The sequence below is a fragment of the Dermochelys coriacea genome, chromosome 1, assembly GCF_009764565.3.
Source record: "Dermochelys coriacea isolate rDerCor1 chromosome 1, rDerCor1.pri.v4, whole genome shotgun sequence".
NCBI lineage: Eukaryota > Metazoa > Chordata > Testudines > Dermochelyidae > Dermochelys > Dermochelys coriacea.
In genome coordinates, this window is record NC_050068.2 from 58161271 (window position 1) to 58187846 (window position 26576).

Below are 26576 nucleotides of genomic sequence, written 5' to 3' on the forward strand. Positions count from 1 at the left end.
TATTTTTCCCAAACCCAAAGCAGTCACAATAGCAGGAAGCTTGCTGGCAGTATTTCCAATAGCAGGAAGCTGTTCTGAATCCACATAACGTATCCTCCCACAGTATTAATAAAAAATCATTTAAGAGATAGAAAGTAAGAGAGAACTCAGTTAAGAAACTTCTCATTAATGTAAGATACAGACTCCCATAATATTACATTATTTTTAAAAATAGGCATACATCAAGCAGCTAAACATTGGCATATTTTCCCTAAGTATTCCTGCTTTCTAATATATCAATGTCCGAAAATCAATATAGTAAATAGGGTCCAGTTCCCTTGCTCATACCACAGCTCAAAAATGGATCTCTGAAGGTTCTCCTAATGGCCTTTTGTATGGGAGGTAGCGTACTTTTTTAACTCCGAATCCAGCCTCAAAATAGCAATAAGGAAAACAAGTAAGTCTTGGGCCAGAAATTTGAAACAAATGCCTAGAGTCCATATTTGAGCACCTAAATAAAAGTGACCTGATTTTTAAGGATTATGAGAACCTACAGTTTTTATCAGTTTCTCTGGGAGTTGAGAGTGCAACATTCATGGAAAAGGGAAGAGAAAATTAAAAAAGAAAAAAAATCAGGCCACTTACTTTAGGTGACTATTTATGAATTTATGGACCATGTCCTCAGCTGGCATACATCAGTCTATCTCCAATGACTTTAATGGAGCTAAGCCAATTTACACCAGTTGAGGACATGGGCTTAGGTGTCTAACTTTGGGCTCCTAAAGTTAGAAGTTTTGTTCTTAGTTTTTGGAATTCAAGTGTATTTGTCACAGAAATGAAACAAGTAAAAAACCATTGTTTTTAGAAAACAGTTTTAGAAAATGTTAACATCTTAGGTAATCTTATACTAAGATGTTTTTATATGAGGGAAAAGTCAGAGTTTCTTTCACAGGGAATCTTTGTATTTTATCAAAGCTGCAAAAATATCAAGGGCTTAATGTGCTTTTTAAAAACTGATCATTATATAAAGAAGTTTAACACTGTTGGCCAACAACTTTGCTAATACACTTGCATATTTGCAGTGGCTGACACAATCTTATCTCCATAATTATATGAATGCTTTGTATTATACAGCTATTGAATGCAATATGCAGATTTACAAATATACAATGATGTAAATTATGGTGATATAACAAGAGTTTATTAAAAATTAACTAACTATGATGAGTAAGCCAACCTTAGGTCTTCTCTTATGGTATGTGCAGTATAAAACACACAATTTAAATGGGTAGCACAATACTCGTTTTAAATGAACAGCCAAAATAAATAGTGTGCTTCTTGTTGATCTTCCATAATACAATAATGTACTGTATTTTGATTTAATTTCACCAGTCATCTAAGAAAGCTATTGGTGGGACAAATCATCTAATTCTGACAACTTTCTGGAGAATATATGGCGTAATGCATGTGGAACAAAAGGACTGAAAGGCAAAGGGGGGGGGTTGTGCGCGTGCACACGCACACACCTCCCTCATCTGGTAGGGCCCCTTTCTCCTGCAAAGAGGACCCTCCCATCCTAAATAATGAGGAGTCAAGCAAAAAAGATAAAATCAAATAAAGTGTATTGAAGGGTTTATAACAAAGAGTGGGACAAATAAGAAGGGGAACAAACAGCAAACTGACACAATACAGTGATTATCCCAACTTAACCCTATAAACAGATGTATAAAAACCTTCTTCCCAGATCGAAGCGAAGGCGGGTGCTTGGGACCTCAATCCTCTGGCTAATGATAAGCCTTTGGAGAGGATCTCCGAGGAGTCCTTAGATGTTTCTTGAGACCATGGGATAAAGCAGATGATGCGTTCAGAGAACAGCAACGGATGATGACAAAGGTATGATATCTTCTCCTTCTTCTTTTCTTGCAGGTGAGGAAGCTGTTAGAGGAAAATCCCCAGCCCTTCTATCCTTAAGATGAATAGATGCCTGTAGATAAGACTCCTGATCCATGACTGTCCCTGGCTGCCATTCAGATGGACAGCCCTGAGGCCACATTCAGGGCAGCTTTATATACACTGGCCTAGGAAATCCCTTAGAAAAGTCGGCAAGCCTCGTAGGGAAGCTCCTTAGATAAAACCAGTTTTGACTGGAAGTTATTTACAACTCCAGGAGAAATAAAAAGAGCGGGAAAATAAATGTATAGCTCAGATGGGCATAAAACTCCATTTTGGAACCAACATGGATTCCTGTGATTCTAGAACATATGAAAGCAAACCCAACCTAACAGGAATAAGCATTAATTGTTCCCTAAATTAATTATAGCAAAAGAGAACCCAACAAGACTTTTAGACAAACAGGTTTGTAAGATTTATTTTCCATTGCACATACATGGATTATATAAAAGTTAGTAACAAGTTACTGCTTAATTTCCTTACATTTTCTAAAAGATAGTTACAGCAGACCCTTGCCATATTAAAACATCTAGTTGGAAAACAATCTGAAAAGGTAAATATGACAATATTTAAAAAAACGAATTGCACATTTTAGTGAGGGGAAACTGAAATATACGTTTATCTATATGCTGTAACAAACTACATAACAGAGTATTACAGTTAGAAGTAGTTCTTTCAGTCCATCTGTACATATTTTTCTCCAGATTAATAATTCTTTTCAATTTTACTTAATTAAAACTGGCAGATATTTCAGAGACTTTATCTTTCTCATAGTATTCAAGATTCATCACATGAAATGCACTAGTAACTAAGACTTTATACAATTGCTATTCAAATATAAAAAGGGCACCACACTTGAAGAAAAAACCCTAAAACATATTTAAAATTTATCATGAGATGAAAAGTGTTTAAGATGTTCAGCAATAAAGCCCTGTCCACTACTTGCGTAAAAGAAGATTTTAAAAAATAATCACTGCACACAATACGAAGTGGGATCATACTGTAATCTTTCAGTTTCTGTTACAGTAATATTCTTCATTACTGTTCACAAATGAGCGTTTCTATAGCAAAGCTATTCTCAAAGTGTCGAATCTTTCGGCAATTTTTGGCTTCACGCTTTCGAATTCCTGTTGAGAGTTTGGGGAAATGGGGGAGGGAGGGAGGGAGGGAGGGATGACAAATGAGAGAGAGCGATGCATATTAAGAAGAATTAAAGTATTAGTCCATTTACTGTAATCAGACGATACCAGAGGATCCTCTCAATTCACTTCCAAATCGGAAGCAAATAGAGGAATGCCAAATTTATCAACATTTTAGTGATCTATTATTTACTTGCGTCCCATATTTTTTTATCACGGGATCAATTAAAGTGTTTTTGTTTTTAAAAAGATTGTTTGCAATCATTTTTACAAAATAGTTTATTTTTCCCCAACTGCCACCTTCCCAAACACAGTCAGCAATCTGACTAAGTTACTCAATTAACTTAGTTCTGTGTATGCTTGTAAACTTCTCCTTCGGCATTAAACAAATGCTAAACAACAACTATAATACTTCGCTTCTCTAGGCTCTTGAATCTGAGATTGTCAAAGATCTTTCCACAGACAAATAATACAAGTTTTACAAGATCCCTGTGAGCTAGACAAGTATTATTCCTATTTTATAGATGCAGATTAGGAGGCACAGAGCAGTTAAATTAAATGGCCAAGTTTGCACAAAACATCTAGGACAAATTAAGAAACTTTCAATTTTGTCCTTTGGCAATAAGACCATCTTTTCTATATATGAAAAATTGAACCATAGAGTGTGTACGTGGTTAACCATTCTGACAGTTATAGTTACTGATGGTAAAGGCCACTATTATTAGCTTTGTATTATTTATATTGCAGCTGACTGAAAAATCTTCTGCCAAAATACTTTCAACACAAAATGGTTTTTCAACTAAACAAACTCTGAGAAAATTTTCATTTTCTTAAAAATCCTTGTCGGGGGTGGGGGGGGAAAGAGATTCAATGAGTATTTAAAGTAAAAATAAAAATGGGGAAAAAGGTCATTTTATATTGCATTCATGCTCCCAAGTCTTCATTCAGGATCAAGACCCCATCATGCTAGTCTCTGTGCAAACACTCAGGAGCTTCAAGGAGCCAATGACAGCAAGACCACTCTAAATTTTAATCTGAGAAGTATTGTCTTCAACATATCCGGCTATTTATTGACTAGAAACATTAACGTTTCCATCAACACAAGATAACATTCTCAAGAGACTTTACCTTTCATGATTTCTTTGCGCTGTAGTTTATAGGTTTCCTTGCCACGGCATAGGCGATAAATAAAGGACCCCAACTGATCCACATTTTCAATGCGATCAGTAACAACCATCTGTTCATGAATCAGATAGGACTGAGGCAAGTATGTTCCAGCCTACATTAACAAAAAGGCAACAGCTCATTATTAGAAGTGCAATCATTCATTCTTCTACTAAGTACACACAAGATCATTCAAATAAATTTTATATAATCTCCAACAGCAGCAGTTCTATACAAATCAGCATTTGCCGCTTTGCAGACTTTCAAAATATGTAGTACATATAGAATTTTCTTTTAAACATCAAGAATGTGACTGCACTTTAGTGCAGATATTTAAGAGATAATAAGTAATCATATAAAATGTCACAACATTTCACAGCAGGAGACATTGACACACAGTGTTCTACCATTCCAATAATTAAATCTATATCAGTTTTTTTGGCACAAGAGAAGCAAATTTTCTCCGATTAAGGTTAGTTACTCTTGGCCAAATCTTGCAGTCCTTACTTACCAAACGCTATCATTTACTAGGGAGTCAATTGGTTCCAACAGGAGCTTTGTCCAAGTAAAGACTCAGAAATGTGCAAGAGGTTAGTACTATCTTGCTGATTGATGCAGGTCTCTGGGATCAGTAGTTTACTACTATCCTTCTACATTCTGTTAAGTTTAAAATAGGGGAATCCCAAACATTTTCATAGCACAGGCCACAACTTAATGGACTGTGAATGGGAGGAGAGATGGTCCTCAGGACAATCACATAACATCCCTGCGCCAACTATACCAATTGCTTAAATGAAAATATATCAGAAAGTATTTTTTCCTATATGGTAGCTGATCTTAAAGCCATTACCAGAAAATAAGGAAAGCCCAAATAATGTGAATATTGAGCTCTCCAGAGACCACCAGCAAAAACTCTGCCGACAACAGTTCAGAAAGCTAGTTCAGAAAACAGATCTAGGGCCCCATTGCTCGTCCACCTGGAGTCCACATGAGTTTTGCCATTGATTTAAAAGAGCGTACAATCAGGCCCTATTGTGTCCTTCTGTCAGAGTAGGATATTCACAGAAACAAAAATTGGCAACTTTATTAAAAGTTGGCTTTATTAAAATGTTGTTATCCACAAATAAATCAGTCTTTCTAAAATGCGACTGTATAGAAAGAGAGATTCCATTTAGTATAATTCCTATTTCTGACACTAATGAAGAGGGAGTTTTTCATCTATTTTTCATTTTGTGAGTTCAAACACTTAAGCTACTTTTAAAAAGCACCTTAGAATCCAAAGTAACTGCTGCACTTCATCCAGAAAATTACATTAGCACAAAATGTAGTGTAGCTGGCTAAAGATTTTCTTTTCAATGAGCCACGTACAAGTTTCAATTACAAACCAGAGATTAAGGACAACAACGTTTTTTCAGTCCAAGCAGCATGTTTAAACAAACTGATTAAGAGCTGTTCTTTTTAGCACCAAGGTAGTGATTATATAATATTTACTCTGAAATGTAGACATATTCTTGACCACATCTAAAGAGGCAAACATAAGTAAATTATTTTTTTCAGATGACCTTGTAATTCATTAAACAATGAAAAGCCTTGTTATGTAAACAAATAATTTATAAGTTAAAGACCTTCCAAGTCAGGTGAAAAAACAATTTTGTTTTCCACAGAAAGAAGATAAAGATTGTTACTGTAAAGTCATTGCTTATTAGAAGCACACCAGATTGCAAACTGCAATCTAAAAGAATATAGAACGCAAGAAAAACAGATTGCTCTCTTCTGTAGTTAAAGGAAATTATACACTTCCACTTAAGTGCTTTAATTGCATACTACAGATGGGGAAAATCATAGCTATAAATTATTCTTGCAGCATATTTGTCCATATACATAGATACATAGAGTTTAAAGCCAAAAGGGACCATTAGATCATCTAGTTGGACCTCCGGTATATCACAAGCCATTAAGTTTCACGCAGTTTTATCCCTGTACTGATCCCACCAATTTGTGGTTGGCGAAAGTAGATCTTTCAGAAAGGCATCTAGTCTTCACTTGAAGAGATCAAAAGATGAAGAATCCATCATCTCCCTTGGTATTTTGTTCCAATACTTAATCACCCTCATTGTTAAAAAATGAGGTCTTATTTTGAATTTGTCTGGCTTTAACTTTCAGCCATTGGTTCTCATTAGGTTTTCTCCACTAAGTTAAAGAGCCCTGTAGTACCAAGTATTTACTTATATATTTTAATTAGGCTAAGCAAAATTCTGTTTATTTATAATTTTGACAGACAATATCTAAGGTTTTTTTTTAAGTTTTTTTTATTTTTATCTATTTAAATTTTCACAGTTGTGGGAAATTATGGGAGTGTCCAACAGTAATTATTTAATGACAATAGGTGTTGATTCAAATATTTAAAGCTTTGTAACTGTTAAAATACAAATTGTCAACATCACATGTAAAAATATACAAAGTAAATATCCTTAAATCAGATTCTAATAGGTTTTCAAGTAGTCGTTTTCTTACTATGCCTATCTGAAAATTTTGATCATCATTGATGGAAACAGTTTTGTTAGTTTGTGTGTGTGTGCTGAACTCGACGTTTACTGATAAAAATCTAATCCTTCCAAGTCTAACTGTAATCAAGATGCCTCTCAGTCTTCTTTCGTTCCTTACTTCTTTCAGTGAAAGGCACTTTTCTCCAGCCCTTGAATAATTTTTTTTGGGGTGTGGGGGGAAGCTCTCTTTTGCATTCTCTCCAATTTTTCAACATTTTTAAAATGTGAAGACTAGAACTCTATAGAGTATCCCAGTACGAGCCTCACCAATGCCATGCCTAGAAATAAAATCACCTCTCTACTCCTACTCCTCTGTTTATACATCCAAGGATTGCATTATACCTTTTTCCCCACATCTTCACACTAGGATCTTATATTGAGTTGCTTTCCAGGATGCAGTCCCCCATTCTGTAGTTCTAGATTGCATTCCTTGTTCTAAATGTATAAATGCATTTAGCTGTATTAAAACTCTTTTTGTTTGAATGGGCCCAGCTTACCAAGTGGGCCAGATCGCTTTATGTGACTGCCTTTCCCTCATCATTATTTACCAGTCTGCCAATCTTTCTCATCTGCAGATTTTATTAGCGATGAATTTATATTTGTTTCCAGATCATTGATGAAAATGTTCACTAGCATCAGACCTAGTACTGATCTTTGCAGAAACCCCCCTTGAAACACCCCCATTCAAAGATTCTCCATTGACAACTACTTTTTGAGATCCGTCTGTCAGCCTATTCTTAATCCATTTAACATGTGCTTTATCAATACTGTATAGTGCTAATTATTTAATCAGACTGTCATGCAGTATTAAGTCAAAACGCCTCATAAAAGTCTAAATACACTACATCTCTGCAGTTACCTTTAATCACACAAACATGTAATGTCACCAAAGAATGACATCTTTGTCTATTCCTAAATCAATAATTCTGTTAAATCTTCTGAAGAGTTCAGTTTTAAGTTCTTTAGTGAGGAGTTAACTTTTCGAAAGCACTTTGCACGCATGAACTCCCGGACTTGTGAAAATAATATGAACATGTTTCTCTTTATTATATATAACAAAGCCACCTGCAATTCAACCATACCTTTATGTTGATCAGCAACTCCAAGAAATTTTTTGGTGGCATAACAACTGAAGTGTTCAGAGGAATCACATAGCACTTATCCAAGCTAAGGTCAAGGTAGGCTGTGAGTCTCTGGTGAAGAAATGCATATTCTAATCAAAATCATTTTAATAATTCTAGGGTTAGCAAAACTGTGTAAATATTGTGCTCAATTATTGTCATATACTTGTTCTTCCTGCAAGTTGCAGTACTGTTAGTTAGAAGGTGTGTTCTAATTTATTGAGTTTGGTGGTGGGATACAGAGATAAAAGGCAATCCTAATATCAGGTTAGCTAGAACAGAGATTTCTGCAAGTTAATAGGTACTAGGTAGTTCAGACTTTTCAGCGCATCTGAGCTGTCAGAGGTTAAGTGCAGTATTTAGTCTTGTTGCTTGTATTTTAAAATTTCAGGGAGAAATCTGAAAGTACAAATCTCCCTTTCACAGTTCACAATGAAACATGACTGGATGAGAACACAATAGAAAATATCAGATGCTATACATAAAAATATTTTATTCTTCCAAAATACTGTGCAGTTGAAATGCTAGTTTACTGATATATTTGGGAAACCTCAAAAATACAAAAGTATCAAACTTGCAGAATATACATTTTAAACCAGTAATTTATGATCTCTGGATTATCCAAAGGGTAATATTTGCAATTGTTTATTAAACTACAACTCTAATAGACCCTTGAACTAGACTGAAAGGTCTTGAGGCACCATTAACTTAACTGTTTTTGCTAAGGAAGGGAAATATATTATGTTCAAGTGTTCAGTCTTGCAACATCCAACATTTTTTGAGAGTAACATATTAAATACGAAAAACTAAGGGCCCCAATCCTGCAAACACTATTGATCATAATGATTACTACTATGACTAGCCTAACTGCCAAAGGAGTAAGTACTTTGCTTATACAAGAGTTTGCAGCACTGGACCTCAAGTTAACAAAGCATTAAGGCTTAAAAATAATGAAGTACAAAATGTGAGGTTCTTACGGTCACATTGCATTTTATTTTCTATTGCTATTTTTTCCTCATACAGCTTCACATTTCTTAGAGCCTGATCCAACGCCTAATGAAATCAATAGAAATCTTTCCATTGTCTTCAGTGGACATTGGATCAGGCCTTAAATATATTTTGTAGTATGCATTTATCACCTATAATATTTCAAAGGCTCCTCTCACCATGGTATCACATCTGTGTAGGATCTGCATTATGACCAAGTTATCATTGTTGTGGGAAATACCTTTGTCTTTCCTATTTTTATTTTATTTAACTATGCAACATTAATATTACACAGAATTGAAATGGGCTTTGAAGGTCAGACCTCACTTTGGTATATGAGGTGCCAGCCTTTATTTCTGTCATGCTAGGTAGAGAAAGTGTGAAGTGTGATGTGAAAGAAGCTCTGCAGTAAATCTTAAATGTTTACTGAATATATTTAAAAATAATTTTTTCTAATCATATTATTTAAACAATGTTTTTCCCAAACTTGCTTATGAATGTTAGTGCTCATTTTGCCTAACTATTAACTTCATGTTTAAACATGTTTGAGTTCATACAAAAAAAAGAGCGTGGCAATGATTTTACACAGTAGGAAAGTGTTCTTTTTTTTCAGCCTTGCATAACACAAAAATAGCTCAACAGTTTTTCCTCAAGCTTGCAGCAGCAAGAGTCACATTTCAGTGAAACCAGGCATGGACTATTTATGCATAATGGGATAATTTTCAGAAAGCGGAGAGAACGAAAATGGGTTTTTTCAACTTTAACTATGATCACTGAGAGAAAACAGTAGCATTACAGAGATGTCTTGCAAAAATTGTACTATTAAGATGTGTAACAAAGATACTTATTTACAAAAGATACTTCAGTAGTGCTCAGTCATGCCTTTAAAAGCAGCGAGTGGCCTGCAGTGGAGGCAGACTGCCTCCTCAGAGCTCCCAAATGCCCAGGGTGGGGGTCTGGCTGCTGCCATGCACCTTAAAGTGAATACAGAATGTACTGCCCTCCACAGCCAGTCAGCCATATCCTTGGCTTTCCACTGTCCCCTTTGGAATGGTTAGCTTCCTTTGAAGCACTACTGGATGAATACAACACCAGGTGAATACAATGACTGTGAATATGACCAGCCCCTGCACATGGGTGTCCAAGGGAATGAAGGCTTCTTCCACCCCACATTCATCGCTAATGTTGCTGATCACAATCTGGCTTCATGTATCTTCAGCAATAAGACTAAAATTTTCTTCACGTTCTTGTATTATGACAAGGAAATGGATGGGTTTGGGTTTTTTCCTCTCTCTTTTCATGAACAAGAACACTTTATAAATGGTGGCTTACACACCAGGAGAACAGCAAAATCATCATCAAAAGGTATACTCTTCCAGTTTCTGAACACCAAATACTGCAGAGCTCACACTTTCGCACCAGAAAAATAACTGAAATAATTAGAAACCACACAGATAAATTTGATAAAAAATAAGCATTCTGAAATTTTGTTTTTAAATGCTTTCAAGGATTCTCAGCAGACGTTCCTTACCCGGTGGAAATCATGAACAATGTCCGCTGGATCACTGTCAGCAAATTCTGGGACAGGCACGCTGATGAATTCAACATCCTCCTCCTCAAGGATCTGAATGTTTTGCTCAATTGTCTGGTAGCGAGCAGCTGGAGCATGTGCATCAGGCTCAGTCAGAGTTAAGTCATCTTCAATATACTTTATTCCACAGAAATACACACCACCTTGCTAAAAAATAAATAAAATAATCCCAGAACAAACAACATTTCAGCAAGTTTATAAAAAAATTTAAAATGTGACCAACTACTATGCAAGCTTCCTCAGATAGCGATGTCACAGCACCTTAAGCTCTACTCTCCACCCACACAGCTCTTCCATTCTCAAACTTCTCCTGAGCACACACTACCCATCATCAAGCTAAATTACATGTTTTTCATCCAATTTATTTAATTCATAAGCCTACACTGGATCAATTTTAGACAGCACATGTCTTCTACATAGTTTGAGTAAGAGATTAAGGGCCTAGAGTGAACTCCTGGCCCCTCTGAAGTCAATCAGAATTTTGCCATTGACGTCAAGGATGCCAGGATTTCATACCTGGTTTCTAACCGGGTCTTCCATTTGCACTAACAAATTACTGCAGGTGCAAATAAGACATGCATACCTCTAATTGCATGATTGTGAGCAGTATAAGGTACTTAAAAGTTTTCATGCCTAAACTTGTACTTACAAATTGTAGTATTCAGTTATCAGGTCCTTAAATATATTTGATTATGTTTTATGGTCTAGCCTAAATCCTGTTGAATTCATTTATTCTGACAATCCAAAACATGTTCAGGAAGCCCGTTATAATCTTGAAATTTTCTTAGATTTAAGACTTTTTAAGTTTGTTTATAAAGTGAATTCATTTCTGATGTTTTAAACTACAACTGTCTTCACTCACAAGCTGTAGCCTGTCAACTACATATTTTACTTACAGTATGAGCTAGGCTCATTCCAGAGGAGTTAACTTGGGTGTAGATAACTCAGGCTAACACTGTAGTGCAGACAAGCTCTTAGACTTGGTAACCTGGTAACCAAAATATAGCTTACACCACTCTGAATTTCATCCACTTAGTCTGATAATGTGTAAGTTGGTACAATTCACAGAGAAAGTGAGGATCCAGAACAGAACAGCAAGAACAAACCAGAAAGGTATAAGATGATGCAAGTTTAATTAGACTCCTCCAGCTTCTCTGTGCTGTTTGATTAGTTTAGACTCCTGTAGACATTAGCAAATGGATGTAAACAGGTCTAAAGCATCATGTGTCTGGAAATCAGGCTATCAGGGAATGGGATTTTTCTGGGAACCCTCTACACAGGTCTTTCCCCTCCCACAAACAGAGAGGAGGTACATCAGCTGCCGCCATGGCACTGTTTCCCATCCTTGGCCCAATATAGTACGTTCCACATGGCTGGAGTCTGTTTCAGGAGTTGGGAGAAATTGGATACTAGCTAGACTGACACGTTAGCTACCCCACCAGCCCCTGACATTTAGGGTCTGTATCATCATAATTTTCACAGAATCCCTATGAAGTCACAGGAAGTCCCTTTTAGCAGAGCTCCAATGGAACTGCACTGCCAGGAAGTCAGAGCCAATGCAGAGTTGCAGGGCCTCTGTAGATAGCTCTGGCTTCCTGCAGATCCCAGGTTTAGGGGCTTGCTCAATGGCCTACTCTACAGGGGGGTGAGGGCAAACTGTTCTCCCCAACTGAACAATAGGGGAGAATTCTGTGGAAATTTCCTGCCCCAGAAGTCTCTCTCCGAGTTTTTCCTGTGGGAGAGAGAATCTGGCCCACGGAGTCTGACACCACCTTACACATTCCCTCTGAATCTGGTTATATGAAGAAGAGAGTAATTTATCCCAGAGTGAAACTGCCAAAGGCACCACTCTTCATGAATTTCCAACTGACCTATCAAAGGAGAAGCACTGAAAATAACTTCTATAGGTTTAAGAGCTGAATGTAGAGCTTTTTCAGAAGCATAAATGTGAATAGAGAGAACCAGTAGCACTCTCTTGCTCATCTCTACTAAACACAGGGCATACAGGGAGAAAAATGGAAGTCCTTTACTACACAAAATGTATTAGGCTTACCTGGAATGCAAAATATTTGTACAGATAGGCACCACCAAGTATCACACCAGCAAGCATAAAAGCTACTCCAAAGCACATACACCAACACCAAGCTCTCCTCTGTCCAACGGGCACCACAGTTTCAGGGTCCTAGAAACATATCAAAGGGAAATTGTCAACATAACATTCCAAAATCCACAAAAGATTGCGGATGTACCTGTCTATTTAGTGCAAACATTTCCAGCATTTCAATATTCTAGAAAATATTGGGTAATTTTGTTTCATATTTGGAAAAAATACTTTAAAACTTATTCCATGTTAAGGTTCACATCAATACCACTTATGGTGAGATTATGAGGAGATAAAAACCAGCCATAAATGCTGCAACCTCTTACTGCCATATTCCTGGGCTGACCCATCAACTGGTTACTAATGTCAAAAGCATACAAGCTGAGAAGTCATGGGAAAGGTTCAGGAATGGTGAAGTCATCTGAAGCATCATTTCTCTCATAGCTGAGCTTTTCACAGGTTGTGTCCAGAAAAGTATCCATTTTTAGGCCAATTTTTGTGAAACAATAGCACGTAAGGGACCTGGATTCAGAAGCAGCATTAGGACACACTTCAGTATGGTACAATTTAAGAGGTTTGAAGAATAAGCTTAGGGCAATATCTGTCCCCGTGATATACGACTGTGATAGGTGAAGAAGAGGGAATAAGGAGTCTCCCTCCTCTCCTCTGGCAAAGCAGTAAGAGTCGGATTGCATATTAGAACTCTTTTGAACAATAGATAGGGAACTGGCTACTGCCCTAGTTGGCATACTATGGGCACAACAGAGCATTGTTAGGCCCCACGCTGTACATATCGTGCTACATGTGAGGGATACACAATGCTCCTCTTTGGAGCAGTAGTAAGGAGTACCGTATCATGCATTTCCTCCTCAAGCCATCCTGAGCTGGTGCTTGCAGGAGGACGCCTATGTCTATATCACATGATCAACACCCTTCACTTCCCTATACGTCTGCATCATTCAGGTAAACGAAGGCAGGGTTTTGCCCTTGGTTTCTTAGGGTACATCTACACTGCCAAAAAACACCTGTGGCAGCAAGTCTCAGAACCCAGGTCTACAGGCTTGGGCTCGCACTATGGCTCTACAAATAGCTGTGTAGATGTTCCCACTCAGTCTGGAGCTTGGGCTCTGAAACATCCACCTCCCCAGGTTTTAACTGAACAGGAACATCTACGTGGGTATTTGTAGTGCGATAATGTGACCTGAGACTCTCTGCTGGGGGGGGTGGGGGGGGCCGGGGTTGTGGTTTTTTGCAGTGTAGGTATACTCCTAGAGTCTAAACCCTTCCAATCTAGAACACTGACAGATAAATGTCAGAGTTTGAATCAGCGGAAAGTAATTCATTATACCATTCCTACTGGTGACAACAAGAAATCATGACAATCAGGAAGACAGAAAATAGTGGTGAAAAATAAAAGTGGAAAAACCCTAGACACCGCTTTCACTAAGAGGAAGAAAAAGTTTTGCTTTAGAACGATGGATATACTCTTACCTTTCAGCAGATACTTTTCATGGCTTTTGGGTTTGTTTTGGGAAGACCCCATGCAATTATTACAACAAGCTGTTATAGCACTTAACTAAATAAAATGTTGAATTTTTAAAAATCAAAGTTCTAATTGTAACCTATTCTCTACATTGCTTTAATAGTGGTGTACAAATCAGTCACCCACAATATATGGCAAGCTTCCATACTCACTTTTCTGCAAGGTGACAGCTGACAACAGCAGACTGGAAGAATTAACAGGATCAAAACTTTTCAAAAATAATTACAGCTTATGCTTCGTTAAAAAAAGTTTTTTATATTAACTTGCAGAGTGCTGCAAAAAGCAAAATAAGTGCATCTTTCTTTTGGCAGGTTTTCCATTTATTACAGCTAGATATATCATTGATTTCTGTTCCAAATACAGAACACTATGAGCTTCTGGAAGATGCATTCTCTTGACCTGAAATGCAGGCGTTGTAAACATAAGCTTTTATCAAACCTTCCAGACCAATACAAATGTTTCTATGGAAAGCATAAACAAATTCTAACTGAAGCAAAGTTTTTAACTATAAATATTCCCCGACAGTGTTTGCAAGATAAGCAGCGTAACCTCTTTGCTAATGCAGAAGACCCTGAAAGTATAAATGGCTAGAAAACTGTATTAAAAATGAAACTGACTCACTACAGCATAAACAGTGAAATGTAGGGAGCAAATTTTAAAAATCTTTTCAGTTTTAATTGATAATTATCTAAGGATTTTTTCATTACCTACATGATTTTTAAACTGACATTGTTCCTTCAAGTGAAAGGCTGAGGATGAAGTTTAATATCACACCCATGGTAATTAAATTAAGTTTCAGGTCAGTTTCTGATTCACTGTGGATTCTTCAGTCAAGTGTGTTTAATTATAACTCTAAGCCAGGTACAGCAAGGATTTTTACATTGTCCCTGTACTAGCAGGTAATTTCACATCCCAAGACTTTTTAAACTATGAAGGACATCTACATACAACTTTTTAAAAAAAATGCTGCCATGGAATTTGCTGTAGATTAATAAGGAAAATAGACAGAAAATGAGGATTCAATACTCAAGAGAGAGGGATATTACATAAAAAGTTTAGCATAACCTGATTTTTAAATTATCTCAAAACAAACTGATAGTTTTAAGTTTGTTTTAAAGAGAGTAGGGGGGAAATCCAAACAGCATTGAGAGAGAACAGTCACTTGTCTATAGCAAACAAAGAATATTCAAAAATAGCTATTCAATTCAATTGATATAACAATGAAAAAACTGTGGAGGAGGATTTTACATTATGTACACCTATCCCCCAAGAATTGGGCTTAGACCACAAACTAATTTCTCATATACCAAAAGAACCTCCAAATAGATTGAAATCACTTTCAAACTGCTGCTTCCAAGATGGTGTTAAAGTTAAAACAGGTGTTATTAATATTCCTAACCTAAATATTTTTGCTTTGATGTATGAATAATAGATGTAAACTAAACATTCAATACATTCCCATAATTCTTCAATGTATTGTTTTTATTTGTGAATACATGCCTAGCAATGCTATACTAAGATATTTCACATGTATGAATTGACTTGTAGCACTAATTTGCTCACAATCTGTTGCCAATTTTAGTGCACAGTTTCAAGTACAGTTTGCTTCTTTAGGATAGCACATGAGATTATCACATCTCAGTAGAGCTAAACCACAAGTATCAGGCAACACTGAAAAAGATTCTCTGTTAAATTAATAGATATTGATCTAATTTCCCTTTCTGAAGTGGATAATTAGGTACATCAGTTAGGTCTTAAATGGAAGCACTTAATATTTATAGTTTTGGTTATGTATAATTTCATTAATCCCACAATGCTAGATTATATTAATACTAACTGGTTGCTAGCCTATGACCAAGTTCCTGGAACACAATACTGTTTATTCTAAACTAGAATGACCCAAGAGCAAATTGCACCTCCCTATTCCAGAATAGATCCCTGCACCTCAGAATCAATAGACCTTGAATGCGAAATGGTGTTGCTGATGCCTACCCTCTGCTAGGGTTCCTGATTTGAAAAGAACTAATGAAGATTGTGCCAAATTAGTGCATACTCCAGCTGTCCTGACTACACATCATTCCAAGTCAGTATTACCCATTTTGGGGACTGTAGTTGCCCTGCACAGGGCCACTCAAGAGGCAGAGGTTGCAGTAGGTCACCTCAACTCTCCCTTCTTGGGAGACTTTCTACTGGGGAGTCTCCACCGGCAAAATTCATCATATAATCTCTCGGTGCATATAGGCCTCCAAGGATATGCCTCCCTCCTTTCTTCCTACCTGTTTTTTAGGGGCAGCAGCAATCAATCCTAGCCGTTCCACTGTTACATCTCATCTCTGTCCCAGTGTGGCTTTCCCTTCTGACTCCCAGTTGGGTCCCTGATGCTATGATAACTCCATATGGATAATCTTCTTTGGTGCAAAATGCTTGAAGTGGAGATTGACATGAGCCTGGGATTTGCCCTTTGTAAGAACTCATCATTCTAAGATCAGAAAGGGACTCAGTGGAGATTTGACTAACCCACTTCCCTTGGAGAGGGGTCAAACAGAGGTATGCTCATGCTATTTCCTTTTAATTTGTATACTAATCTTACAGCGTTTAAGTTAAAAGATCCAGAATTCCACAATCTGAACACTGTGGAACAGCTCTTTTATACACAAAAAGAAAAGGAGTACTTGTGGCACCTTAGAGACTAACAAATTTATTAGAGCATAAGCTTTCGTGAGCTACAGCTCACTTCATCGGATGCATTGTGTAGCTCACGAAAGCTTATGCTCTAATAAATTTGTTAGTCTCTAAGGTGCCACAAGTACTCCTTTTCTTTTTGCGAATACAGACTAACACGGCTGCTACTCTGAAACCTGTCTTTTATACACAGATAACAATGTTTCTTTCATTATGCATTTGAGATCCAAGGTTACTGGCCAGGTTCTCTGAAGTTTGCTTGACCTGGCCTCACTGAATAAATTATACCAAGGTTATAGTTGTTTCATTTGAACAAAGATTCTTTTGCCTGTTGTGGTCAGTGGATGGTGTCAAGCTACGCTCTGCCTGTGTCCTTCTGGAATTATAAAGTGCTCTCTTGAGTTGTTCAAATGATACCAAAATTGCCCATTGTGCATAACACTCTTTAATTCCAGAAAAAGACAGAGAAGCCCTTATAAAATATATTTAGAACTGATAATAGACAGTGTAACTTGTAAGTAATTATTTTGGGGAACAGGTTAAAAGAAAAATAATGTAATAACCTGTAGCCCCACAAACATCTGCAGTTACTCCTTTGATGAAATGTACCAAATACTCTCTTGCTCTTTTCAGTTCAGCTTCTACTGTTTCTGCATTGTGTTCCAATATAGAGTATAAAGATTCGACAGCACCAACTTAACATTTAGGGTAACTTTTCAAAATTCTAAAGAGTACAACTCCTAGGAGGAGCACTCAGACAAAGATATCCCTAGACTGGATAATCTCTTAGGGATTTACAAGTAAATCTTCCCCTCCTGTGGATTTTTCTACAAGAGTAGAACATACTGGCTTAAAATAGTAAACACTTCAATTTCTTTCATGCTTAAGGCACACACCCAGCCAGCTCACATTCCAAAAATTATTACAATTAGGCCTTTATTTCTCTAAATAAATTAGGGGATGCACCACAGAAATATATTTTCATCCATTTGTACAGGAACACTCAACTGAGTGTTAGCCTGTCTAAAGCAAACATGATGTGCCATGAAGAATTCATCAAGTTTTGTGATCAGCAAGCAACTACCCAAAAGATACTATCCCATATTTAAAAGTAGCTATCGTGGAGACAAAAAATAAGATTCAAAATACATTTTATAAATGTTTCTGCTTCAAAAGTGCCACATATTGCCTTTGAGCTGCATATAAATCAGACACAGTTGGGTTGAAGGGCTTAGATTTAATCAACTTCCACTTCTAACAAATTATTATGATAGTTTCTAAAGGGCTTCATTGCAATAGGACTGCTCATATGTTCAGAGCTGAGCATATGCTCAAGTGCTCTGCCAGATCAGGGCCAGAGTGCTTAGAACCCTGCAGAATCAAGCCCCTTAAGAGCTCATTGTAGTGGCTATTTTAATACTTTTGCTAAACAACAAGAGGATTTTCTACAGCTACAAATGTTGAACATGTGAATTAACCAAACAGTATCACACACAGCAGCTTTGCAAAATTTGGCTTATCCAACCACTTGGAGTGAGCAACTTCTGTTTTGAGCGGCAAACAAAATATCAGTATAGTATTTCAGTCTGCTCCTGGGGGAATTCTGTGCTACTGCATGCATAATTAATTAATTAGCTGTGCATATTTTTAATTTTTTTGTGCAAAAAAAAAAAAGCTTCTGCCGAAATGTTGCTGCAGTTCCACCTTTTGCCCACCAGAGGGCACTGTGGCATACAGACATACTTGCTGACAGGTATTTTCAAATAAAATGACCAAATAGAATTGAAACTGGTGTGATTATATAGTGTTATTTTGACAAATAAAATATACAGCATTTTAAAATATTGTGCACAGAATTTTTAAATTTTTTGTTGCAGAATTTGTAGGTGCAGAATTCCCCTAGGAGTAACTGTCATGTTAAGGGTGGGCAAGTAAATTATTGTTCCTTGGCCGGTAATTTTTCATGCAAATTTTGTATGGCTGCTAGACAGAGGAAGCTTGCTACTGGATGTGGCATGGTCCACTGAGATTGAGGAGATCTAGACCTTATTTCAGAGTCTGTCACTGACACACTGTGTGATCATGGGCCAGATGCTACACCCACTGTATCTGTTGCAAAACTTTCATTGACTTCAATGGTGCAGGATCAAGCCCTTGGTATTTCTCTCTTCTGTTTTGGTTTCCCTAGCTGTAAAATTGGGAATGATATGCAGTTTTGTAAAAAGTGCTTTGAGAGTATAAATGAAAGCACATTAATTCACATTAACGATAAAAAGCACTACGTAAGTGGTCAGGTAATTAATGTTGTATTATTAATTTGCATCTGTGACTGGATAATCCAATGCAATGTATACAACTTTGCAGTCATCAAGGGGAAAAAAGTATATAAAAAAGATAACGCATCACTGAATTACTTCAGCATTTATTCTGTCAAATGTAGTTTAGTTTTTAATTACAATACTTCATAATGTTCTTGCAAGTATTGTAATACATATTTATGTAAAAATTAATCTTAGCAACTGCTGAGAAATATGGAGAGAAAGTGGTTTTGTACACATTTAAGTGTCTGTAGTGCTTGTCTACTATACATCAAATTATATACAGAGCTTGCAAGAGAAACACAAAAGGAAGTGAGATATGGACCATTAATGCTACTTTATTAAATTTCCAAAGAGTAATCAAAAACATTATTGGATCCAAAATAAATATCAACAGCATTCCTCAGAAAAGCCAAATGCTAAGCACCGCCGGAATATAGCAAACAAATGATGTACTACTGGAAAGAAAAAAAAATTGTGAAAATAGTGAAATATTTACCGGTTTTTAAGATTTAGTTAAAAATTTTTTGACAGAGCAGTTTTCCACTGGAAAATGAAGTTTCTTTGAAATCAAAGCGTTTCACAGTAACATGTCAATTTTGAAGAACTTTTTCAACAGGAAAATCAAAGTAAATAATTTTGACTCTCTAATTTCAGTACATTAAAAATGTTTCATACTGACACAGTAAAAGTGTTTCATCTTCATTTTTATTTGTTTCAACTTATGATATTAAACTAGTAATTTATTTCTATTCTATTTTTAACATAAATTATAGCCGATATGTATATTTATGCTTTGACGTTATCAAAATATGATAAAATTTGATAGTTTCAAACTGAAGTTTTCCTGCAAAACAAAAATTCCAGGAATGTCAGCTTTTCACTGTGATTCAAAACAAAAACAAAAGTTTCCAGTGTCAGAATTTCGCACAGAACAGCAACTGCAGATTCTGAACAGCTCTACTATTTACAGAATACATTATATTGTCCTATAATGCTTACATTGAAGCAAAGTTCTTTAGAGCTTATTAAGAAAAAATATATATACACATCAAAAAGTGTACTTAGGGATGATATAGATCAGTGGTTTTCAACCTTTTTTAATTTTCAGATCCCTAAAAAATTTCAAATGGAGGTGTAGACCCCTGTGGTAATCTTAAGACAGTCTGCAGACTACAGGTTGGAACCGCTGTGATAGAACATATGTGCATATTTGTAGAAACATGCATTTCAAAATTATTTTAATGTCATCGCCTGTAAGGGCACATTATTGTACAATGAATGTTATTTTTCTAAGCACTGTATAGTGTAAGGGCCTATCTACTTAAGGGAACACTATTTATATGACAATTTTATGCACAAAAAAAAAAAGTTCTCCAAATACATTTGAAAAAAAACGTACCCAAGTATCAGTTTGTTAATCTGACAACAGAGAAGATATTTAGAAATAGTTTACGTAAAACAATTCTCTATCTGCCCATGTATCTTCCCTTCCAGGTATGAACTGATTTAACCTGAAATGGCATTAATGGACATCAACATTGTCTCACCAGCCACAAAATAAATAACTGCCAAAGGTTACAAATATCTTGTTTAAAATATGAAATATCAACGTATTGAAAATGAGGGAAACAGTATTTCACCATAGCAAAGTTTCATATTTACCATTCCAGTCAGGAAGAGATTTAAAAATGAGAAAAATACAAAAGGAAGTGAGATATGGACCATTTCCAAGAACTCCTCTGCTCCCATATGTTCATTTCTACTGCTTGAAGAAAGATTTGCAACCAATGTTTCCAGCTCAAGGTCAGAAAGTTCAAGAAATGAATCCCAAGTTTCCAAGCTACAACATTAACAGCAATTGTTTTTGGTAGAGTTCCAGTGAAACAAGTTTTGTTTTTCTTTTAATTTGTAATTATTTTGTGTGTGTATCATTCACTCAATTGTCCTCAAAGAAGCTTTAGAGGCAACTGTCCAAAAGACCATCATGATGATGTTTTTAAAGGAGATATATTATTTAATCAGTAGTACAGATGACCATGCAAAAATTTACTTCAAAGGGTGGCAACTTAGCCACTCATTTCCCTTTACTCCCTTACCCAAGAATCTCAAATTTAAAATAAATCTAAGATTCCTCGTGCAGAAAAGCTTTGTTAATATAAAAGTCAACATCCTTGCCTCTCCCTCCTGCACACATTCGAGGACGTACAATCCTCTATGGGCAAATAAGGAAGCAAGAGACATTTGCACATCCTTTGGACTGGAAGGTTAGTTATTTTCTTTTAAGATTTGGGACAAGTTCAGTAACGCCCCCACCAAAACAGTGGGAGAGGAAGAGGGAAGTCAGCCTGCTACAATTCACTTTCTTATGCTTCTTTAGTAATGGCACCCTAAAATACACAGCAGGCAAATCTATCATACTCCTGAGGCAAGCACAACTGTCCAGTTTAGCCATCTACATTGTCAGGGGAAAGGTGGCAGAATCTCCTATCAAAGGCTTCTCCCTCCCTTTGGAGAGAGCTCAAAAGAGTCCCCACAAAGAAAACTTTTGCCGACAGGAATAGAGTTGCCAGGCCGTCACCAAAAATTATGCTACCAGGGAAAAGAGGGAAATCTCTGCAGAATAAAAAGTAGCTACATAAACTGCCCTATATATTTAAAATGAGTAAATTCAGTTTTCGGACACCAAAACAAGCACCATGACATAGTATACAATGCCAACGCACCTTTATCTGTAATCTTAGAAGTACAGTGCTCTAAGGTAAAAGACATGATTATCCAAATCCAAGCTAACCGAAGACCGGCTATGACCCACCAAGGTGTGACTTCATAACTTCACCACATAAAGCCATATTTGATGAACACCTACAGCCTTGAAGAAGCCAGGTTGATGTCTGGTATTGAAGGAATTGATCAACAGACTTTGAAGCTTGCTGAGGATCCAGAGCCCTTTAGTGGGGACTTATTCTACTGAGCAAGCTCTGTCAAATATAGGATGGTTTCAGGCATCCCCATAGAACTCTGGCTTTCCAAAGGTCCACTGTATTACATTTAAACATTTTTTCTACACTTTGGTTGTGGTAAAATCATGTAATGAAAGATACTATTGTACTGTACATGGGCAAGGGGAGAATTAAGCGTAGTGCAGGAACCTGCAATAAAAATATGCTGACTTTTGGCTAAGACTATAGCATGAGAAATTTCAGCGCAAAAGGAAGAGTTTGGTCCTTAAATCAGAGGTTCCGAATGCAATGCCTCCAGCAACTGTAAGTAGGGAGTCATTTTTGCAATTGCAAAATAATATCTTGATAGATAACTATGCACACACCAAGATTAGTACTTTTAATCATTACAGAATTTCTTTATTTATTGATGTAACCGGTTCAAACACTGTAAAACACTATGGGATCTCTTCTGTAAGAGAAGTTCAATAAAAAGTTTTAAATAGACATTTATGCTCTCTATGTCTCCCTTCTGCCACCCCCTGCAACTATATTGCTCATCATTCCCTTCTTCAGAGGTTATTGGCCAGATCCTCAAGTGTGCCTTGGCTGTTCTGTGCCACATCGTCAGCATACTTTGGCTGCAAACCCTGTCTTATCAGCCCAGGGAGGATTACCGCCAGGGTGATCTTGCAATAAAATACAGCTGAGGTAGAGAGCTGCTCCAGTACAATGTGATGAAGATGGCATGCAGCAGAGCAAGGCAATGCAAAAGGGAGTTTTATGCCACCTTTGTGTACTACCACTTCCCCTGGCTTCAGCTTCTGTCCCTTTTAGTCAGACCAGAGGATCTACCTTTGTACATGAAGACCATCTGGTTTGCTATCATCTCTCCTTGGAATCTGGGGGTAAATGCTCATCAAGCAATTACACATGCTTATCTCTGCCAATCTTCTTCCACTTTCCCTTCCCCCTTTAAAAAACAAAACAAAACAAAAAAAAACCTGAGACCAGAACGTTTCCCAGGACCTTTTTTTTTTTTTTTAAAGTGAAAATGTACAGCAGCATATATTTTAGGTCTGTACTTGGGTTCTAGACCTATTGTTATCCTGCAATATAAGCTCAATATGTTATGAAATACTGGCTTAATATACATGTTCTCATAACACCCTCATCTCCTTAGTAAGTAAGCGCCTTTCAGCACTGCATTAAACAATGTTACTAACAGCTGTCATGTGTGGTTTATTCTCTCTCTCATCCTCTCCCCAGAGAGAATTGTGTGTGCAGTGTAGTTTTTTGTTTTGGTATGGTTTGGGTTGGTAATATTTTGATGTGTATGTTGCTGTGTTTATAGTAAAGACGACAAGGTTGAAGTGTAAGCGGAAGGTGGTAAAATTTGTGGTGGTTCTTAGATACTGTGAGAGTTCAGCTACAAAACAGCATTTATCTCAGTATTGACAAGTCCACAGGTAGGTGTTGGGCAACTTTCTCTCCCAAAACCTCTGATAAATATACTTTACTTAGAATTTCTTTTACTTCTGCTTTCAAACAAACATGCTTGAAAAGGCCATTTCAGGAGAATTCCTTGAGGCATGCCATTGAGAATGGGGGACCAGTTCTGATAACTAACAGAAGTGTGTCCAGGACAGATTCAAAAGCCCCACCATCCCTGAAGAATGCTCATTTGCGGCTGGAATTATTGCCTGTACACAGCATCCTTTCCAAGCATTTTATTTTAAAGCTGTTTTTTAAGCTCTGGTCAGGCAGGTTTTGGCCAGTACATCTGGTAAGAAGCAGAGGATCCAGAGAAACTTATAAGTAGCTACAGTGAAACTAGACAACCTTTTAATCTGTTTAGTAAATGTTCGCCCTTTCTGTTTCCAGACAAGCAAAACAGTAATAAACAGAGTAAAATTAATTTCTAATCCTGTACCTTATTCAGTTGAAACTACTAAACTCTACAGGAATGAACTCTTGGTCAACATGAAAACTCCCATTGACTTCAATAGGGTAGGGTTTCACCTCTGAAGCTTTACCTGAGAAAGACTGGCCCTTATACAGCTATAGGTTTAGAAATTTGACAAACAGTATATATGTCCAACAGACCCAACTACACAATTTGGATGTGTGATGCATAAAAGATTAAAAAAGCATATGAAAACTGAAATTTATTTATGATTAAGTGCAATATGCAATTTTAAATATCTCTATCAGTTTTCCACTGAATGCATCCGATGAAGTGAGCTGTAGCTCATGAAAGCTTATGCTCAAATAAACGTTAGTCTCTAAGGTGCCACAAGTACGCCTTTTCTTTTTGTGAATACAGACTAACACGGTGTCTACTCTGAAATCTATCAGTTTTGTTTTTAGTTTTTGTAAAAATGTGTAAAGTTTCAGCCCAGACAGACACAAACTCTCACTCTGAAATTAAGATACAGCAGAAATGTGATCAGATTTCCAATAACAGTTCCACCGTCATAAAAAAGGGAGTAAATACCTAAAGCAATTTTCCACATGTATCGATGTCCTCCAACACAGTTCATTTGACTGACATCAGTCGGATTATTGTCTCATCCTGTGTCTTGCTGGACACTAAGTGCGTTTATTACTCCTGGTAACTTTGTGTTTTTTCCACCCAAGCTGTTAATGTTTTGTAACTGATCAAACACACAGAGGACACTTTTCAGAGTAGCAGCCCTGTTAGTCTGTATTCGCAAAAAGAAAAGGAGGACTTGTGGCACCTTAGAGACTAACACATTTATTAGAGCATAAGCTTTCGTGAGCTACAGCTGTAGCTCACGAAAGCTTATGCTCTAATAAATGTGTTAGTCTCTAAGGTGCCACAAGCCCTCCTTTTCTTTTGACAGAGGACACTCTAACCTTGTCACTTTTGCCCTATTGCAGAAAAGACATTTGGCTACGATCAAATGTAGTTTAACATCAGATTCGTTCTCCACCCGTGAGCTAGCGGCTGCTGCATTTGCAGAGAGACGGACTCAATCTAGGTTTCAGAGGAGCAGCCCTGTTAGTCTGTATTCGCAAAAAGAAAAGGAGGACTGGCGGCACCTTAGAGACTAACAAATTTATTAGAGCAGAGGCTTTCGAATGCATCCGATGAAGTGAGCTGTGGCTCACGAAAGCTTCTGCTCTAATAAATTTGTTAGTCTCTAAGGTGCCCCAAGTCCTCCCTTTTCTTTTTGGACTCAATCTAATGTGTCTTTTCCTAGGGCTGACTAACGCCGTTCCTAAACAACGAGAAACCAGCAGCCCTTGGCTCTCCCACCCCCTAGCGAACTTCAACGACGGATCCGGACTGGCCACCACAAAAGGAGAAGAACGCAGCATTAAAAAAAAAAAAAAAAAAAAAAAAAAAAAAGCCCAGCTGGCCGTAGTCCAAGCGCTGTCGGGCTACAAAAAACCCGAAGTACAGGGAAACAGAGCGGTAACGCTTGTTCTCACGTCAGCCATTTTAGGAGCCTGAGCTGGCAAGGGGATTGCTAGCCCCAGCTTTGCAGCGCCTGCTGCTCCCCTGGCTCGGCCGCCCTGCCTTGGGCCGTGCACTGTTAACAGGCGCCTTGTGTGTCTTTCCCCGGGAGGCCTCTCGTCTCCCATCAATAAACCAGAGGCGGATTTGTTTGCAAGGAGCCCAGGCTGCCAAGCTCCCGTTCAATACCCAAGCCCCTCGCTTCCAGCTCCCGGGGGGGCGGGGGGCTTTAGCTAACCCCTCCCCGCCCAAAGCCACTTGCCCCCTTCTGGGGCTGACCCAAGCGATTACTGATCACTCGCCTCCCCACCCGCGCAGCTGGAGCAGGCCCGCGGGCTCACCTTGGCGTCCGGGCCCAGGATGAGCACCTGGCTGTTCTCCTCGTCCTTCCGGGCGGCCTCCTTCTGCGCCAAGGCGGAGTTAAACGACACTTTCACCATGGCGGCGGCTCCAGCTGCTGGAAGGACCAAGAGCGGGGAGGGGAGCGAGCCTGGGCGGCGGGTTAAAGGGGCTCGGGGCGGCGGCGCCTCAGGCTGGGACCAGCTCCCTCGGCAGTCCCGTCTGAGCGCGGCGGGGCGGGGCCGGAGCCTCCCGTGGGGGCGGGGCGGCGAGGCGGGCGGCCTGCGCCGGGGCCGCCGTGTCCTTTGCTGCCGGGCCCAGGCTCGGGCTGCAGAGAGCGGGCTCGCGCAGCGGGGCGCCTCCCCCCGCCCGCAGATCTGCCGGCCCTGCCCTGGACCGTGCTCCGGGTTTGCAGGGTCACATAGAGCAAACCCCGCTCCAGGAGCGCTGGTTGGGGTTCCTGCTACCGCCGGGCTAACCGCGGACACCCCGCGCGGCCGCTTGGGGCAGCCCCATTATTGCTGTCTCTCTCCCCCTCCACTTGTTAAATCTTGTCTTTTAGGCCATGGATCTGCGGGGGGGCTCGAGTCTGCACAAAGCCCCGTTTACGCCGGGGGACGGGGGGGTACGATGCAGACGTGTTTGCAGGATCCAGCCTTTAGACTCTAGGGCAGAGACTGTCCGGTTACT

The 26576-nt window shown here is 38.2% G+C and overlaps 1 protein-coding gene across 2 annotated transcripts; it reads right to left on the minus strand.

The window, feature by feature from the left end:
* Positions 1-1579: 1579 nt before the first annotated feature.
* Positions 1580-26576, minus strand: ITM2B (integral membrane protein 2B). 2 transcript variants are annotated; one of them, XM_038410744.2, is made up of 6 exons: positions 25889-26576; positions 12531-12659; positions 10418-10624; positions 7861-7971; positions 4197-4347; positions 1580-3056 (listed from the first exon to the last, which is right to left on the minus strand). In XM_038410744.2, the coding sequence occupies exons 1-6, from the start codon at positions 25985-25987 to the stop codon at positions 2968-2970; spliced, it is 786 nt and encodes a 261-aa protein (XP_038266672.1). In that variant the 5' UTR covers positions 25988-26576; the 3' UTR covers positions 1580-2967. The 2 variants fall into 2 exon arrangements, with proteins under 2 accessions (XP_038266672.1, XP_043360471.1); XM_043504536.1 differs by lacking the exon at positions 25889-26576 and adding an exon at positions 18904-18945.